The 19,911-nt window shown below is 38.6% G+C and overlaps 1 protein-coding gene across 1 annotated transcript; it reads right to left on the bottom strand.

Annotated features, from left to right (window-relative positions):
* Positions 1-244: 244 nt before the first annotated feature.
* LOC149551386 (uncharacterized) lies at positions 245-1,514 on the bottom strand. Its single transcript, XM_089786894.1, has one exon. It carries the CDS (start codon positions 919-921, stop codon positions 442-444), a length of 480 nt encoding a protein of 159 aa, XP_089643020.1. The 5' UTR covers positions 922-1,514; the 3' UTR covers positions 245-441.
* Positions 1,515-19,911: the final 18,397 nt, after the last annotated feature.

Genomic DNA, 19,911 nt, shown 5'->3' with positions numbered 1-19,911 from the left:
GTCTCCAACACAAATATTATCATTAGACATCATATCAATTTTGATATATCTAATATCTAATATATTTTTAAAGACCATTTCGACATTTGCTACATCAATATCTGATTAAATTTATTACTGTAATCAATATCAATTGTGTTGTGTGCAACATTAACCAAGACAAAAATATGATCCAGTTTAAACTTTTTAATACTTTTAGATTTACATTAGATCAAGACAATAAATTTAGTACAGTAACAAATCATTCTGAACCAACATCAACATCATTTATTTATTATTAACCTCACAGGTCAGGATACTCATCCTGTCTCATTTGAAAACACACACAGTCTTTCATATCAACAATAAAAACAAACATAACTTAAACATGTATATGAGATCAACTTCCCTGACAAACAACACAACCCAGAAAACCCCCAGAACAGAACAAGATCGAAGGCTTTACTGCGAAGAAGCGAGGTCTTCCAGATTCTTGGCCATGCCAGGGATAAGAGATCTCCAAAGGGCCTCAATATCCTCCTTGGAACCCCCTTCAATGGGGTTCATCTCGAACGCCCATTTCAGCAAACAGTTGCCATGCTCCCCTGTTTCACAGAGTTCAGCTGTCCCTTCATAACCCATAAAGCCCGGCATGTCTGTGTCAGTTACGCGAATAGTCCATGAATGTTTATTACGATCCCCCTGAGCGATGAGTTCCTCTACAGAATAAAAATCCTTGCTTCCCTCATCGGATGACATGCTCATTACACAGCGCCGCACAGATCCCACGCCCTTTTCAGGAGACCCTTCCACTCTTTCCGACAATTTCATGCCCGGAAACCACTTCTGTATCCCGTGAAAGTCGTTTGTAAACTTCCACACGGCTTCCAGAGGAGCCATGATCTTGCTTTCTACACAGCCCTTCCATTTGGTGTTCGCCATTTTTCTCTCACAGAAAGAACAGGACAAAGCAAAACAAATGGGATTTGTGAGATCTTTCGTAGGAGTTGGGGGTTATATATATATGACGATTCGGTTTGATTTTTGGAGCTGGTTTAGCCTGGATTCAACCCGCTATTGCTAGCTCTATTTTGATGTGGTCTGTCACATGTTTTGACTCTAACCGATGTTGATTGTGATACAATGTTTTAATATTTATATGTATATGTCAGTCACAGGGTACAGTACTTCCCTAGACTAGAAACTAGGAAATAGTGATCAATGGTCTATTGTGTTAGTCTTTATTTGAAAGCCTCAGTCTAATTTCCTAAAAGAGTAGTGTCTTCTGTTACAGGTCCAAAAACACTTTGAGTGGCGCTCACCTCCGATCAAATTTGATGCATTCCATATGTGGTGTGGCACATGTTTTGACTCTTAAGCGAGGTTGATTGTGATACAATGTTGTAATATTTTACCTCATTCAATGTTTCTTTCAACTTGGTCTCTCTTCAAAATTCGTGTTTTGACTCTTAACTTTGCTCCAGTAGAATATCACAACCTTTCAAACCTGAGAGAAGTTCAAACACGCCTTCACTCAGTCATGGTATTTTGTCAACAATTGCATGTAATAGTCGTTTGCTCTCATCTTCCACATCACTCACGATTTTGACAGTGGCACAAAACAAATTCGGTTTGTTAGATAGTCAGTGAATGAGAGGATTCAATATTCTCATTATGATAGGGGAGAGAACGTTGTGATAGAAATTGTTGACTTGATACTTATATTTACTGACTTAATGTTCAATTTTTTTGACAACATTGTACCAATACTTGTGACTTCAAAGTTGTTAGTGCAATGATGATTACCTAAAATTGAATGAAATGGACATGATCAATTTTGCTGGAGTTTAAAATGAATTTTAATTTCAAAAAATAAGAAAAATTATCCTTTGTCATTCTGGAATCTTCTTCTCCTCAGTGCCTGAAGCTTCTTCCCCTTGGTGTAATGTCCCCCACTTAGCTAGTCTGGATGTATGTTGTCATTAGCCCATTCTTGTATGGTCCCGAGGGCTAACCAGGACTTCAAAAGGGATCTTGAGGTTATTTGGCCTAGTAAAATTTAATTACAGGCCAAACGGAGTTTGTTTGTTGGGTTTTCGGAAAGACTTACTATTTTTAGTAAGCCAATAGGGGCATGCAGTGCCTTCAATTTTCAGTGACAGGATGAGATGCGTTCTGTTGGGCTCTTTCTGATGAGCTATTATATGTGAGATTCTGAGTTTATTTGGTATATTATTTTAATGTTTGAAGTTACAACGGTAAAGTGACTATTTAAATTAAATATTATAATGCTTCATAAAGTCACTTTATAAAAAATCAAGAGTCCCCCTTTTGAGTACATAGACTTTGTAAAAGGGAAAGAAGAAGTAATATTAAAACTCATGTATTATCCCACATTGGCAAGACGCAAGCATGGAGCAAGTGAGGAAGGGATTAAAAGAAAGAGGATAGCTCTCATTTATTTATGCTTGGAAATATCAAAGAAATTGGGTAATATTCTGAAGATTATATCTCAATAGTTTGAAGGACAAAATCCCTTTAAGCTGGAAATCTTAACGCCATTGAAAGATATGGTCTTGAGATTCAACATGGTAACAACAAGTTCTTGTAGTAGCTGAATCACTGTAGCGCGGTACTATAGCAGCAAGTTCCTGTAGTAGCCGAATCACTATAGCGTGGTACTGTAGCAGCAAGTTCCTGTAGCAACCGAATCACTGTAGCGCGGTATTGTAATAGAAAGTTCCTGTAGCAGCCGAATCACTATAGCACAGTACTGTAGTAGCAAGTTATTGTAGCAGCCGAATCACTGTAGCGCGGTACTGTAGCAGCAAGTTACTGTCGCAGTCCAGATCACTGTAGCTGCGAGTTACTGTAGCAATTTCAGAACTATTAACACGACTGTAGCCACAATTGGTATGGACCTTCATTGGACTCTATAATTGATATAATGTGTTGAGTTTAATGAGAAGATATGAATGTTATGGTAGTTGTAACTTTCTGCTACTCTGGAAACAAGAAAAAAAAAATGGTCATTGTTATTAGCTGCATATAGTTTTATGGTGCCTCCTATCTGCATCTTATATGAATCACAAACAATCTTGAGAAACCATTAATCAACATCAAGCAGAAAACTATTAAAAATTTTAGTTGCAAGCCAATCGTTTGACTAAATTCCAATGGAAGAAATAGACATTAAAATAGTAAAACAAGGCAGTTTGTTACACTTGGCCTACGTTCTAGTGTTTTTCAAGTGTGCTTAGCTCAGAGTTGTCATGGCTTCCTCCTCTAATTTAGTAAAGGTGTACTCACCAAATCTCTCGTAGGAATCGACGGAAGCCCTGATATCTCCACTTCCCCTAATCTCGAAAACAATCTTTGGAAGTCTTTATCCTGGTAGTGATGTTAAGAGGAAGATGAGCGTTTAGAGACAATCATTATCATTGTAAAATCTTCAATTTTTAGTCGATAAGTGTAAGGAAACTTGGTAATAAAGAATATAACCGTTTCCACATAACCCATAATAGATCTAAAATAAACATGGAATTAAAATCCACATGCAAGAGAATAGATGACATACCCACAAAATTGTGACACAAGATATACCCTGGGAAACCCTCATTGAGGGAAAAAACCCAGCCTCCAAAAGCATCCATCATCATGTATTATTCAGCAAAATAACCATTGCCATACAACCATGGAAGCCTTCATGGCCATAGCCACAACCGAGCAAACTATGTGAACAAGCATGAATCCACACATCCCATGCCATGCTTTCAACCTTCACAAATGCTCCCTTGGCTAACCTGTCAAGCCTTGTCCCGCTTGACTCTTGCCTTTTTCCTTCTTCTCTCTCTCTCTCTCTACAACAACTACCTTTGTGGCTGCTAATATAGTAGCAAGTCCCACAAAACCACCAAGTGGTATTACATAAACCATGTGCTACCTAACCCACTGACCCCACATTTAATATTGGGCATTTAATTCTTTTCCCCAATATTAAATAATTACATGAAACATTTTCACAATGTTACAATACAACTCATCAAGAATATTCCATGGGAATCTTTACATGTTGCACGTCCATCTAGGCACAACATTACATAATAAAATAAAATAATAAAATAGCAATATTATGCAATGTGTGCAACACCCATTATCTCAACAATCTCTCACTTGTTGTATACATTGCATAGGGTCAATCCGTAGCCACATAAATGAACAAGGGAACAATTCCTCCCAGCACATCTACCATCATGGATCAAAATACACCAAGTGCTCCATCCTGGTACTTGCAACAAAATCAAAGTATCCAGCATCTCGAACATGAACGATCTCACCTCCTATTATGCCACTCCCACTGGACATACATAGAAGCCATCCAAAGAGAAAACCACCCAACCTGTCACATTAGAAGATCATAAAATCCTATACCAATTGAAATTCCAAGCACAAATAACCTGATCCAAAGGTAATCACATGTATCCGTAGTTGTCAAAATATCCATAGCTGAAATAACACCCACAGAAAAGTGCCAAACCCATCTAACTATCCATACCTCAAAGGTATAACAAGTGAATCTTATATCATCGACATATACAATCTATAACCTGCAATCACAAGCCTCAAGAGCAATACCTGCCACATATATACCAAGAAGCTCCCACTACAAAACATAATGTCAAATCTATAACCAATCCACTCACAACATCTCAAAGAAGTGAATCCATGTAGTATCAAGGACATCCACAATACATAAACTAATATCCTGCAAGAACAACTCTCATAACAAGTCTCCAATGCTCTCCAAAGTTCACCACAACCAATAGAGGAAAGAGATAAAAGAATAACCATGTCATCTCTCACATGACATACATGAGCACAAACTAGTGATCACAATCTCTAACCAATCTCAAATCCAATGTAGGCAAAACTGAACATCCAAGAAGATAACCAAGACCAGAGAAATCATGCAAATCATAACATGTATCATGTCCTTCTACACACACCTCTAAATGTAAACTGTGCAAGTATGATCTCCTCCATAAAACCCCAACAAGAAGCCTCAACAACACCCAAACCATACCATATAACTAATTATGGATGTAAGCCTCTCACAAGAAGATCAAACTCATAAAACCATTCCTAAACCAAGGAATAACCATTCCTAATCCAAGAAATATGCCCAATAAAACCATCTCCCAAACTCAACCAGCATAACAACATATGCACATGGAGATAACCAATGCTTAACCATCTCTCAAATGAACCCTCCAAAACTAACTCATGTACCATAGCTCAAGATCCATATCCATGAAAGACAAGCATAAATATAATGCACTTGAGAAAAATAATGGGCTATACCTCTCAAGTAGCAAACCGCCGAGTAGACCAAAAGTGGGGAATGAGAATGCTCATCAAGATACCCAAGTCTCCAACCAAGACTCATCTAAGAAAAATCTCCTCTCAAGTCCATATCAGGTGACTGCCTCTCGGACTTCCTGCTGAAACCATCAACCGTCCCAACAAATACTTCTCTAATCCAAGAGAAATCAGCATCACCACCGTCTTTAAGTATCCATGAGCACCTGTAACCAATCAATCCATGCCAACTCCAAATGCAACATAGCAATATCATGAAGTATCCAGTTTATGATCAGTGTACTCAATACCAAGAAACTAAATTGAGATCAATGTCAAAGTTCCAACCATGGCCTCAGGAACATAAACATGACAACATGATCTTACCATCTCAACTAAAGAGATAACATGCTCCATATGAACACACCATAACATGTCACAACTCTAAACGCGTATCAAGAGTATACCATGACATAATAATGAAACCATCCTCACACCAAGGATAACATGCCAAATAAAAGCATAAACCACACCTTTGCCAAGAACCCTATGAGTCCTCAAGATGCAACCATCTCCACACAGCATGAAGAAAACCATCTCCACATACTCGGAAGAACCATCTCCACATACCATGAAGATAACCAAGAACTCCATGAGTCCTCAAGATCTAACCATCTTCAAACACCATGAAGATAACAAGTGCACCATGCAAATGTCAAAGATGCTTCTGCAGCAACAGGATCTAAGACAAACCTCCAACATCTGCAAACACTCAATAAATATATCAATGCCAACAACTCCCACTCAACTGTGGCACCAAGTCACCTATGGCATCATAAAATCCATCCTCTCCAAACCAAAAAGATATAAACCAAACCAGGAACTAATCCTGCACTGTCACCCCATCACTGTCACAAGCTCCCACTAAACCGTGTATCCAAGCTATCCATGACATCATGATGAAAAAATCCATCCTCTAACCATGAGAATCAACCAAAGCATCAAACCATCAAAGAACTCAAAGTGCACATCATGAGCTCCTCAAAAAAAATTAAATAACCATGATCCTCAAACAAGAAGATATACCACCATAACTGAATCAGAAATCCAAGCTAATGAACATCAAGGATGTACCTATATAACCAATCATGTCATGCCAAAATCCATGACACCATGATCACATCCATGAATCGAGCATTTGGCTCTCAATATGTCCAACCTGTCAGCATAGTCAACCACAATCCTCTGCCATGACTGTACCTGGTAACAACATCTCATCCCTTCTACATGAAGAATAAAATCAGCAAATCATGTGACTCAGGGCATAGACAACCCAAATCCAAGCCACCAATCTGAATATGCATCAATAATGAAAGATCAATGGGCAAAGACAACCCATAACCAAGCCATAAATGCAGCCTGTAAGTATAGACCGCTTACAACACTGCACAACTTGTAGATCCAACAAGTCATCATGCATATCCAAATCAAACACTGATAACCATATCATCATGAGACCAAACTTGACTATACAATGACATCAAAACTTAAATCTCCAATGCCATAAACTCACAATGTTACCATAGCCAAAATATATTAATAAACTGTTCAGATCAATATATCACCAAATAAATCATGCCAAACCTGCACCAAATCTGAACCAATGTGTAGAGCTCTCTAAGAGCTTTCCGTTGACTACTCGAAGTCCAAAATTTGACTCTGTATGCCCAATTTATGCCCTAATCTATGCTCAAAATAAATAACATCTGACTTTAGGGCTCTTAAAACCTGACAAAATCTCAAAATCATAGAACCAAACCTACACCATCTTGTAGTGCTCTGAATTAACTTTCCAACGCCTATAAGAACTCTGAAATCCGATATTCTGAGAGAAAGTTATGGCCGTTTTACTAAGACAGTCTTTTTACCATTTTCAGTACGATTTTTCATTTTTTTTTTTTCAGTGACGAAAATTCCGACGGGATTAAATTTGACGGCCATCATGGGCTGAAACTAAAAAACTCTTTCATTTCCTCTGAACATGGCCAAACTAGGGCATATTATATATCAAACTTTATGGAAATGTCGACCCGGATCCAATGGTGAGGTCTATTTTTACCCAAGAGGTCATTTCTGCATGCTACCCCCTAAAACCCTCATTTAAATGAAACATCCGAAAAACTCTTTTTGTCCAACAATTTCACATGCTCAAATCTTTTAACATCCCATCATAACAGCAAACCCAAAAGCCTCAGATCTGCAATAAAATATTCATATATCTTGCCCTTTCTTTTATCCTCTCATGCATTCCTATGGATTCAATCTAGGGTTACAAACAACACAACCATAGCTCTGATACCACTTGTAAGGAAACTTGGTAATAAAGAATATAACCGTTTCCACATAACCCATAATAGATCTAAAATAAACATGGAATTAAAATCCACATGCAAGAGAATAGATGACATACCCACAAAATTGTGACACAAGATATACCCTGGGAAACCCTCATTGAGGGAAAAAACCCAGCCTCCAAAAGCATCCATCATCATGTATTATTCAGCAAAATAACCATTGCCATACAACCATGGAAGCCTTCATGGCCATAGCCACAACCGAGCAAACTATGTGAACAAGCATGAATCCACACATCCCATGCCATGCTTTCAACCTTCACAAATGCTCCCTTGGCTAACCTATCAAGCCTTGTCTCGCTTGACTCTTGCCTTTTTCCTTCTTCTTGTCACTCTCTCTCTCTCTCTCTACAACAACTACCCTTGTGGCTGCTAACATAGTAGCAAGTCCCACAAAACCACCAAGTGGTATTACATAAACCATGTGCTAAAACCATGTGCTACCTAACCCACTGACCCCACATTTAATATTGGGCATTTAATTCTTTTCCCCAATATTAAATAATTACATGAAACATTTTCACAATGTTACAATACAACTCATCAAGAATATTCCATGAGAATCTTTACATGTTGCACGCCCATCTAGGCACAACATTACATAATAAAATAAAATAATAAAATAACAATATTATGCAATGTGTGCAACACCCATTATCTCAACAATAAGCTATTGTAGGTGGACATCTCACCCCAAACCTGTTAGACGCCAAATCCATGAAACCATTTACCATTTGTGGATTTTTATCATACTGAAAACCATCTCTCAAAAACAAATTTCGAAATATGAAATTAGATTTTCTTCAAGTAAAAATAGAATTTCTTTATATGATCAAATCAAGTTAGATTTCCATATACCCATGTGATCAAATCAAAATATTTTGTAGCAAAGATACGAATCTAATATTTTTAGTTCGTGGGCATTTCCATGTGAAATGCTTTGACCTGTTACATGTTTCAAAAGGCGAAGACTATTATTAACAGATTCTTTGTCGTCCATTCGACGTGTTCGTCCGTATTGAGCCCTCAAATATGCTCAATTTTTGTGAGATCAATTTATTTTCGAACTACCCAATTATGCCTCTGTCATTGTCATATCCTCACCAATAATATATAAACTGGTTTTGTCAAATAATTCTCTAGAGGGCACCATTCCAAAAGGGCTTTGTGAGAGCACAACATTAGGACATCTGTATATCTCCTTTAATGGCCTCACTGGAGGCATTCTAGAAGAAATAGCCAATTGTTCATATTTGGAGGAGCTTGATCTTTCCAATAATGAGCTTAGCAGTCTAAATCCCTCCAATATTGATGGCTTGATCAATCTCGCCAGTCTTCTACTGCACAATAATAGCTTCACAGTTTGAGCATTGGTAACCTGATCAATTTTTTAACTCTTTCTTTGTAGCACAATCAACTCATTGGCCAGATTCTATAGGAGATTGGACAACTTGAGAACCTAGAAATATTGTACCTATATGAAAATCAGCTATTTGGAAATATTCACGTTGAGATAGGGGGGTGTTTATCAAGTTTGGCCGAGATGGACTTCTTTGGAAACAATTTCTCCAGAAGCATACCCATCAACATTGAGAGATTGAGGAATCTAAGTTTCTTACATCTTAGATAGAATGCCTTAGATGGTTAGGTTCCTCGAAGTTTGGGAGAGTTCAAAAATCTGTCAACGTTAGACTTGGAAGACAATGGCCTCTCAGGAACAATTCCTGCTACTAGTTTTGGACTTCTCCAAGGCTTACAATTTCTGCTTCCCTACAATAATTCCTTACAAGGGCTACTTCTGTGGGCCTTCCCCTGTATCTGGTTCAGCTCTATTGCATTGATACATCAGATTATGTCTCGAGTCCCCATCTATGCAAAGGCATTAAAATGAAACAAAATTGGATCAGTATACTCAGACCCACTCCTCTGGACACTGCCTGTCAAGATCTCTCTAGACCAAATGTTGATTTCACTAATTGTTCAGAATATTAGCAATGAGACATGTTGCATGACGACCCTGATCAGGGAAGGCCTAATGGTGGTGGAGATTGCCGAACAATGTTAAGTGGAGATGGAAATGCTAAAGCTCTCACATGTGACCATAGGCTTGACAGGGAAAATGAATGCTAAAGGGTTGAAGATGTGGTAAGTAGTAACAATATAATTACCTTGTTTAATAGACCTTCCTCTTTTTGGGCCCTAAATAGTAATGTTGAGTTGTCATTTTGCACGATGCTTAATGAAAGGAATCCTTTTGCACTCCTCTCTTGAAAAACTGATCTAGGATCAACTCCAAGGTTCCGGGCGATCTTGGGACCTACTGGAGTCCACTTAGTTGAAGAGAAATATTTTTGTTCATAAAGAGACTATTATGTCCACAAATTTTAATGTAATAATTAAAATTAAATTAATTAATTAACTGATCCCAAAATTTAAATAAATAAGGACCTTTAATTAGTTACTTTAATTAATTAAAATGGGGCCCAAGTTAATATTTATATTTGTGGTTCAGATTGATTTAATATACCTCAGACCCATTTTTATTTAGTTTCCGTAGTTTGTGTGGCCGTCGGCTATCTTTGTACACCCTTGAAAAGTTTCCTGACAGGTATTTAAGCACGGCTTATAGGTAGTCTTTGGGTACCTATGCAATTTGGACTATTTCTTGTATTGCGAATTCTAGTTGGGATTCTTTGTTGTTCGCCATTTCGGAAGTGAAAGATCTTCCCTATTTGGCTCTTTCGATTTTGGTGGGATTCAAACCTCACCCTATTTCGTCGCTTGTAGCACTTCGCTTGGATCTGGGAAATCAAAGCACTATTATCTTGCGAATTGATGAAGTCATGATTATCAAATTCTCTTGTGTTGAATGAATAAGGTATTTCATAAGCATTTTGTGTTTTTTTTCCTTGCATTTTACTGTCCCATCTATTATTTGCAAGTTTCGTATTACATCCTGTGTGACATTCACCCTCCTCCTGTGCGGCATCCATTGACCGTACAACCCTCTTCAGCCCAATCGTACAACCTCCTTGTACGACTTCCCACACCCCTTGTATCCACTGTACAACCACATAACTTCTACCGTACAACTATCGTGTCTGGACCGTACGACCACCTTGTTGCCACAATACGACATGCAAGTGTCCATCGTACGACCACTTTATCTTCCACCGTACGACCTCCAACATTGTCCATACTCCCCTCCATAACCAACATTACTGTACAACTCCAGTTCTAGTGTATCCGTACTTCATTGTTACACACACAACAAAAATCAGGAACCTTCTACTTGTTTGTCACATACCACAGAGGTCAAGAACATTACAATGGTATCAGAGAAGAAGTCATCGAGAGCATGTCCGAAACCGTTTGGGAAAGAGGCCGTGCAACATGGGAGCATCTCCGACACTGTTTAGGAAAGTGGTCGCGCAATACAGGCAGTAGCTGCATAGCACGAGAGCATTTTCAAAACCGTTTGGGAAATTTTTCGTAACTTTCAGGAACATCTTTGAAATTGTTCAAGAACATTACCGTGGTATCAAAGATGGTGATCTTGCTAGCCCGTTGGGATGATTGAGAGATTTTGGTACTTGGATCACACTATGGCTCGAACAATGATGGAGAGTGGTGGTTGAAGGCACTACAAAGGATTGGCAAAGAGCTCAGTGAGGGTGTTGATCTTCCATTATATATATTGGAAGTATGTTTATGTCAGGTGGACCAATTACCTTCAAGATTTATACAGAGAATCCTCTTGCTGATTAAGGATGCCTTAAGTCAAACCAAGCTTTTGAGACACCATGACAAGGATAAAAGATTGACAGTTGCAGCATGTCTCAGCGAGGTCTTGAGAATTTCGGTTCCTAAAGCACCGTATGATGATAACACCATGATAGAGGTATTGCAATTGATAGTTGACAACTTTCAGAGTCTTGATGACTTTAGTAGTGACCCTTTTGGTAGGAGATCTACAATATTGGAGAATTGTGCAAATGTCAAAGTAAGTAATCTTCTCTTAGATCTCAAATTGCAAAATATAGTCCATGATATGTTTCATCACTTCTTGATCACTATCAAGGAAGATCATGATACTAAGATTCCAATTCCTATGGAGATTCTTATGATTTCGTGCATTGAAGAGATGGATGAGATATCCCAACCCATCACATCTATGTTATGGGCTGTTCGTAATCTAGATTGTATCCCCTCTATAGCAGCATATAGATTGGTTAGTAATGTTTTCAAGCATTGTGAAGAAAAACTAATATCTCATTTGCACAAGTGGGAAAAAATGGATGACAATGATAAGGGTGATGCTTTACATGAGGAGAATGAAGACATGATTACATAGCCGCTCTAGGAGGATTTTCTAAATCTTTCTACTACACCAACATGGGGAGAACACCAAAAAAATGAAGAGGTTGCTTGCATGGATCTTGTGAAGACATGGACGGATCATGTTGTGCTCGAGGTTGTGCCTGTCACCAACGCACTATCCTTTGAGGAAGCTCTATCAGTTGCTGAAGTTGTGTCCATCATAGAAGTGGTGTCTGTTGCTAAGGTCTATGTCCGTCATTGAGGTTCTATCCGACATCGTCATGTCCATCATCGACGTCGAGTTCATTTTTGTGTTCGTCATCGTTGTTGTGTCTATCACCATCGTGTACATCACCGATATGTTTGTCACTGATGCCAAGTCCGTATCCATCGTCAAGTTGGTATCTGTCACTGTCGTTGTGTCTGTCATTGTCATGTCTATCATTGATGCCAAGTCTGTGTCTGTTGTCGAGTTCGTGTCTGATACCATCATGTCCATCACTGATGCCGAGTTTGTGTCCGATGTTAAATTTATGTTCGTCATCGACGTCGAGTTTTTGTCCCACACCATCGTGTCCATCACCAACATAGAGTCCATTGTCAAGTTGGTGTCCATCATCATCGTTGTGTCTGTCACCGTCGTGTCCATCACCAACATCGAGTCTGTGTCCGTCATCGAGTTCACGTTTGTCATCATCGTCGTCACCATCATGTCCATCATTGAAATTGAGTTCATGTCCATCATCGAGTTTGTGTCTGACACCATCGTTTCCATCACTGATGTCGAATCCGTGTTTGTGTTTGTTGTCAAGTTTGTTGTGTCTGTCACCGTTGTGTCCATCACCGTCATGTCCGTCACCGATGCCAAGTTCATGTTCGTTGTCACCTACGCCAAGTCCATCATCGAGTTCGTGTCTGTCACCATTGTTGTGTCTGTAACCATCGTGTCCATCACCGACGAGTTCGTGCCCGTTACCATTATGTCCATTATTGACGTCGAGTTCGTGTCCCTTGTCAAGTTTGTATCCGTCACCGTTGTGTCCATCACCGACACAGAGTCTGTGTTCGTGTCTGTCACTGTCATTGTGTCCTTTGTTGTCACTATCACCATATCCATCATCATCATTGTGTCCATTGTCATCATCGCTGCCGTGTCCGTTGCCATGTCCGACACCACCATTGTCATCATGTATGTCATCTTCATTATGTCCATTGTCGTTACTACACTTGTGTCTATTGCCAAGTCCATCATCATGTTCGTCACCGTCATTGCATCTGTCAATGTCATTGTGTCCATCACCAACGTCAAGTTTGTATCCGTCGTCAAGGGTGTATCCGTCACTATAGTTATATCCATTGATGATGTCATGGCTATCTCCATCATCATTTTGTGTCCGTCATTGTAGTTTCATCGATTGTAATAGTTGCATTTGCCGCCATTGAGACATTGTTTGTTGTCGAGGCTCTATCCATCATCGAGGCTTCAACCGAGGTTCTATGTGTCATTGAGGTTTTATTTTCAGCTGAAATTTTGTTTGCCACTGAGGTACTCTTAGTTGAGGTTCGGCCAAGGTTCCCTTCACTGAGGTACTCTTTGCTGAGGCTTCCATCATCATGACACCCTTCGCCGAAGCTCCTATCACCAAGGTTCTCACAGTTGAGGTCCCCTTCATCAAAATTCTCACCACTGAAGCTCTCTTCGCTAAGGTTTCACCCATCAGGAATATACTAGTGATCATTATGGTTGTGTCAATGAGTAAGTTTGTGCCAGCATCAACTTTTGTGTGCATGACCATACCCAAAGAGATTTTTGAACATAATGACGTGAAAGATTTCATCAATTTGTGTCAATGGGATCTTGGTGAAGGATATGAAAATGTTTATATCAGAGTGGCGCAACAAATGCTTAATGACAGTGTGGTGCAAGGGAGGTTTGATAAAAATTCACTCATTTTGCCCACGTGTTTGCTTTGAGACCCTGGAGTTTTTGATGTTTCGTCGGATGACAGATTGCTTGAGGGCAAGCAATCTTTGGGCAACGAGGATTTGTCATATCCCCAAATTTTAATGTAATAATTAAAATTTAATTAATTAATTAACTGGTCCCAAAATTTAAATAATATAAGGACCTTTAATTAGTTACTTTAATTAATTAAGATGGGGCCCAAGTTAATATTTGTATTTGTGGTTCCAATTGATTTAATATATCTCGGACCCATTTTTATTTTGTTTCCGTAGTTTGTGTTGCTATCAACTATCTTTGTACACCCTCAAAAATTTTCCCGACGAGTATTTAAACACATCTTGTAGGTAGTCTTTAGGTATGCAATTTGGATTATTTCTTGTACTGCGAATTCCAATTGGGATTCTTTGTTGTTCGCCATTTTGGAAGTGAAAGATCTTCCCTATTTGACTCTTCTGGTTTCGGTGGGATTCAACCCTCACCCTATTCCATTGCCTGTAGTACTTTGCTCGTATCTAGAAAATCGGAGCACTATTATCTTGCGAATTGATGAAGTCATGATTATCAAATTCTCTTGTGTTGAATGAATAAGGTATTTCATAAGCAGTCTATGTTTTTTCCTCGCATTTTACTGTCCCATCTATTATTTGCAAGTTCTGTATTACATCCTATGTGACATTCACCCTCCTCCTGTGCAGTATCCATTGCCTATATGACCCTCTTTAGCCCAACCATATGGCCTCCTTGTATGGCTTCCCACACCCCTTGTATCCACCGCACAACCACATAACTTCTATCGTACGACTATTGTGTCTGTATTATACAACCACCCTATTTCCATTGTATGACCACCTTGTTGCCACCGTACAACATGCAAGTGTCCACTGTATGACCACTTTATCTTCCACCATACGGCCTCCAACATTGTCTGTACTCCCCTTTATAACCAACATTACCGTATGACCCCAGTTCTAGTGTATCCATACTTCATTGTTACACACACAACAGAAATTAGAAACCTTCTACTTGTTTGTCGCATCCCACAGAGGTTAGGAACATTACAGTGGTATCAGAGCAAAAATCATGAAGAGCATCTCCAAAATAGTTTGGGAAAGAGGCCGCGCAACACGGGAGCATCTTTGAAACTGTTTGAGAAAGTGGTTGCGTAGCACGAGTAGTAGCTGCGTAGCACGGGAGCATCTCCGAAACTGTTTGAGAAATTTTTCGTAACCTTCGGGAACATCTACGAAACCGTTTAGGAACATTATAGAGACCTTTGCTAGTTCAAACCAATTTTGGATAAAATAATCAATCTGCTTGCTATTTCAAAATTAACCACAAAAAAGATATGTTTTTTGGTATTTTTAATTTTTTAAATGAAAGTAATCTAAAAATGTAACTATATGAATTCCTGATTTAACCAAGGGTTAGCAAAGCAATTAATAAAGATAAGATAATGAGAGATGAAAGTAAATAGCATAAAAGGTAAAATTCCTAATGGACATAAACCATGGTAATAACACGTCAGTGAGTTAAATTGTTGAAAAGATAAGGTAGGAAACCAATGAAAGTAGGAGCAGCGCTTCCTCAAATCCACTCATGCAATCATCAATGGAAACTTAGTAAAACTGAATGATGTTTCACTTCTTATCAAATCGCAAGGCCATGGAAAGTGTGCTCATGCAAGATGAGAAACTATGTAAGAACAAAGGGCGATCTCTTCTCCAACTCTATATGTCAGTGGGATTGGTCAACACGTAGAAAACACGAACTAAAATATTGCACAATCAAATTAACATAAAAAAACTATTGACTCCATTATTATCATGGATAAGAATCCACAAAAATAACACACTCTGGCAAGAATAACTACACTCAGAATGGGAGCACCAAAAACATATATTATTGCATCAAAATATTAGCCCGGAATACATATTACATTCTTAAAATTTATAAGAAATCATCTCCTCAATTTGTGTTGAGAGTGAGGGATCTCTTCATGCAAAAATATGCTTAAAACTAATAAAACAAATCTATTTATGTACAAATTGACTCTCTAAGTGGTGCTAAGTAAGACTCCACCCTTGTTTATATCAATTAATGGGTGCATGAGCCTTTACAGGTCTTAAAACAAAGAAAAAAGCAATAGATAAGAAGAAGGAAGCTATAAGAGGATATGGGAGTCACTGGAAGCTCTAAAAATGGAAGCTTAGCCTTCTTTGAATGTTTCTATGAGTCAAACTGCCGTCAGAATGTGTTTCTAGTGCATGGAAAGCTCTAAATTTGGAACTGGCAATTTTTTGTTAGCGCACCTCATAAGCAACACACCTATGCACCTGCATAGCATGTTCAAAAAATCCAAAATTTTTCCAAGTGTCAAAATTGAATTTCTAGCTTCTAGGTTTTCTTCCCTTAATACCAAAGTGATGTCTAGATGTTTGCTCTTGAATTTCTTTATAATCTCCATCACTTGGGAAGATTTTGACAAATCTAAAGCCTCATATTTATGCCTAACTATTTGCTGATAGTTACTGATATCCATTCGAGTTTCCACAAAATTGTTAAGTCTAATATCAAGTCTCAACAATACCTCTTTAGTCTTGAATGCTTTCCTGATATCTTCATTGGACAAAGCATCCTTGAAAGTTCTTTGGAATTGTTCAACTACTGCTTGTACTGACTTGAGTTTGTCTTCGACTCATCTTCAAGAATCTCAAGGGAAATGGCATCATAATACATCTCTGCATCCAAAATTTGCTCTTGAGATTGGCCCTTAACTTCTAAATATCTTCATGAAGTCCTTCCATGACCTTATTTCTGACATTTATCTTCTCAATCCAATCCTTAAGTTTATTAATCTCATGTATTATATACATTGCCGTGAGTGTATGATAGCTTTGACCTTTTATTGTTTGGAGTGCTTGAAGGTCTTTTCCCTAGGTATGTACCTCATCCATAAGCCCAAAATCCTGGTCTACTATAGATAACATTCATTTTCTTCGCACTAGAATGAACATTATGAAATAGGTTCAAATTGGCCTATATTATCTCTACACCCTTTTGCTCAAAATTGTTATGCCATTGCTGACATGCTCCCAAAAATGAATCAACTTAAACACTCCCCTTATCTCTCCTTTTTAGTGCAACAATGAGAGTAGTCTCTGTATGATCTTGATCTAATTAACCTACAATTCCATGTAGATATCCTCTTAGTAGCTCATTTTCTTTGCACAACTTTATTAATTCACTCTCATCATCATCAAAATGTCTAAACACCTCCCTAATGCCCGTAGCGATCATTACTTTGGCTATATCTACTGTGGGCTTTCCTAAGAGGACTTCTATAATCTAATAGTCCTTAGGAGTCAAATCTTCAGTCTTAACATGTGGAGGAGGAATGGCTATGTGAGAAATTAGGTCCTGATCTCTATTCTTCATTAAGAATGTCAATTGTTGTGCATCGCTCATAGGTGGCTTAGGCCTTTGGATGGCTTCTACTAGTGCATCCATATTCTCCTCTTTGTTCAGATTCAACTGTCACTTTTGTCGGACCATAATTTCTCTCTTCAACCATGCTGGTGAAGTTCCCATAGGAGACAAGTACGTGGTTGAAGAGGAGGTTTTGCTAGCAAGCCCTTTTCCCTTATCACTCCTTTCCGGAGTCTTCTCCTTCTGTGAGAGATCTAAATTTGGTGTCCCTACATTTGTTGTATCCAAAGTCCCAATCTTTGTATCCTAAGAAATTTGCTGAGGTTCTTCAAATATTTGTCCCTCCTTAGATACTTCATTGGCTAGTCTTTTTTTGGGATCTTCTTCACACACCGCTCTCTCTTTTTCATCAATAGGCAAGAGGGGAGTGGCTGATCCTTTGTCCAAATATGAAAAATCCTAAAATTGTGGTGGTGAGGTACCCAAAGATCCTTGTAGTAGAGGTGGCATTTGATTCCAATTCTCTCCCAAAGGTTGGTTCGTGGTTGTATCTCATATTTTATCACCCATCATTTCAGTCCCTATTGGCATGAAGTCGAAATTAGATATTTTGAAAATATTTGTTCCTTGCCTCTCTTCCTCATCTATTCACTATTGTAGCTCATCCTCTAAAGTTGTAACCTCAATAGGTTGCCTGGGAATAGATGATAGTGTGATGGTGGAGCTCATCCTTCTCTCTTTTTGAGCAACCCTTGTCAAGTGTGTCCTTTGAATTAATGGGAGGTTGTCTTCTTCATCCTCTTCGGGGACAATTTCTGGGACTAGAGGGATAGGTATAACCCTTCTTTGCATCTGCTACCTCCTAGTCCTTTTGATCTTAGGTCTAACTTTAGATTTCTTGGGATTTGAGGGAGAGGCTTCTTCCTCTAGAGCAGGTCGTGAAACCTCCTGTGCTTGCTGTTTTAGCACTTGTTCCTATTCTTGTTTTGGGGGAGGCACTTGTAGAATATCTTGAGTTTGAGTTGCTCCATCATTTTGAGGCTCCTAGTTCTTAGGTGCTTGAGCTACCTCTTAGGCTTGAGTTGTCTCTTGTTGTTGCGACTCTTCAGCTTCAGAATTAGTTTGCTTGGGAGAAGCTCTTTTCCTCTTATTCTTCCCTTTGTCCACCCTAAAGTAACAAACTTCCCTATCATGCTTATATACCATTTTCGGCTTGACTAGAGACTATGTAGGGAAATTTGGTGCTATTACTTTTGTACCTTTACCCTTAGCTAGGCGTGTTGTAGCTTGGAAGGTGACTATCTAAGGAACTGGGTCCAACTTAAAGGGCTTCTTGATACAATCCTTTGTCAATTTTATTATATGTCTTGTCTTGTGATCGATATTTTCATTTTCTTCCCTATCAACCTCTACATTCATAATTGGTCTATCAAATACCTTATCTTGATTATACAAAGGATCTAAGACCTCTTGAGTGTCTTGTTGGATGACCTTTAGTGGGATCTTTATCTTCAAGGCATTTCTTGCCAAATATAGAGTCATCCTACAATAATCCTTAATTCGAAAATCATAGTCATCTTTCACATTCATCTAATAATCCTCAACTGCATCTTCATGAATGCATTATTTTCCTGCCAAAAGTTGAACTCTACCAATATTGTCAAAAAATAGACGAGGGGAGTTGTAATCTTCCAAGGGATATTGATCCCATTCTACATCAAAAGTCATGATATCCTGTTTCCTTTCTACTTCAAATAGACCTATAGTGATGGGCCATAGCCAGGTCTTCTTGTGTTATTTCCTCACTCTGTCATATGCAGATGTGAGTTGTCTCACAATCTCCAGTAAAATGAGCCTATTTGATGGATATCTCGGGAGTTTCTTTGGATTCACCATTGTGCCCACTAACCTTAGGTAGGTGAATGTCTTGAATTGGATGCAATAGGCACCCATCTCCACAATCCTTGATGCTACCTCTACTGACATCCTCTTGGCATAATCACTCTCAATGAATCAGATGATTGTAAAAATGAAAGCATCATTGACTATTCTGTATTCTTTGTTATGATCTGAGAGCTTCTTCTTTACCAATTGGGGATATATTGCATAAGGCCAATCATTAACATCTTGCATGCTTCCATTTTTAGACAATCCTGGATAGTCAGTTGTCCTTGCCACTAGTAAATTCACCAAGTATAATGTCATGTAAAATTTGGGGTCAACTTTTACTCCTACCAATTACTCATCTAAGTTTTCACTTACTATTGTAGCCCAATCAATTGGCATTTTAGCTATTCAGATGGTCTTGATGAAATGTACCATCCAGATATTCAGGTGCCTATGTGCCAAAAAATCCATAATCCTGCTTAGAAGCATAATGGAGTATCCAATATCATCCTTTATGTATCCTCTGGTCATATCTACCTTGCTCGGTCTTCGTCCCACCAA

The sequence above is a fragment of the Cupressus sempervirens genome, chromosome 6 (genome assembly GCF_028749045.1).
Source record: "Cupressus sempervirens isolate cs-2001-9-10 chromosome 6, ASM2874904v1, whole genome shotgun sequence".
In the NCBI taxonomy this organism is placed as follows: domain Eukaryota; kingdom Viridiplantae; phylum Streptophyta; class Pinopsida; order Cupressales; family Cupressaceae; genus Cupressus; species Cupressus sempervirens.
This window is presented reverse-complemented; position numbering and strand designations above follow the sequence as displayed.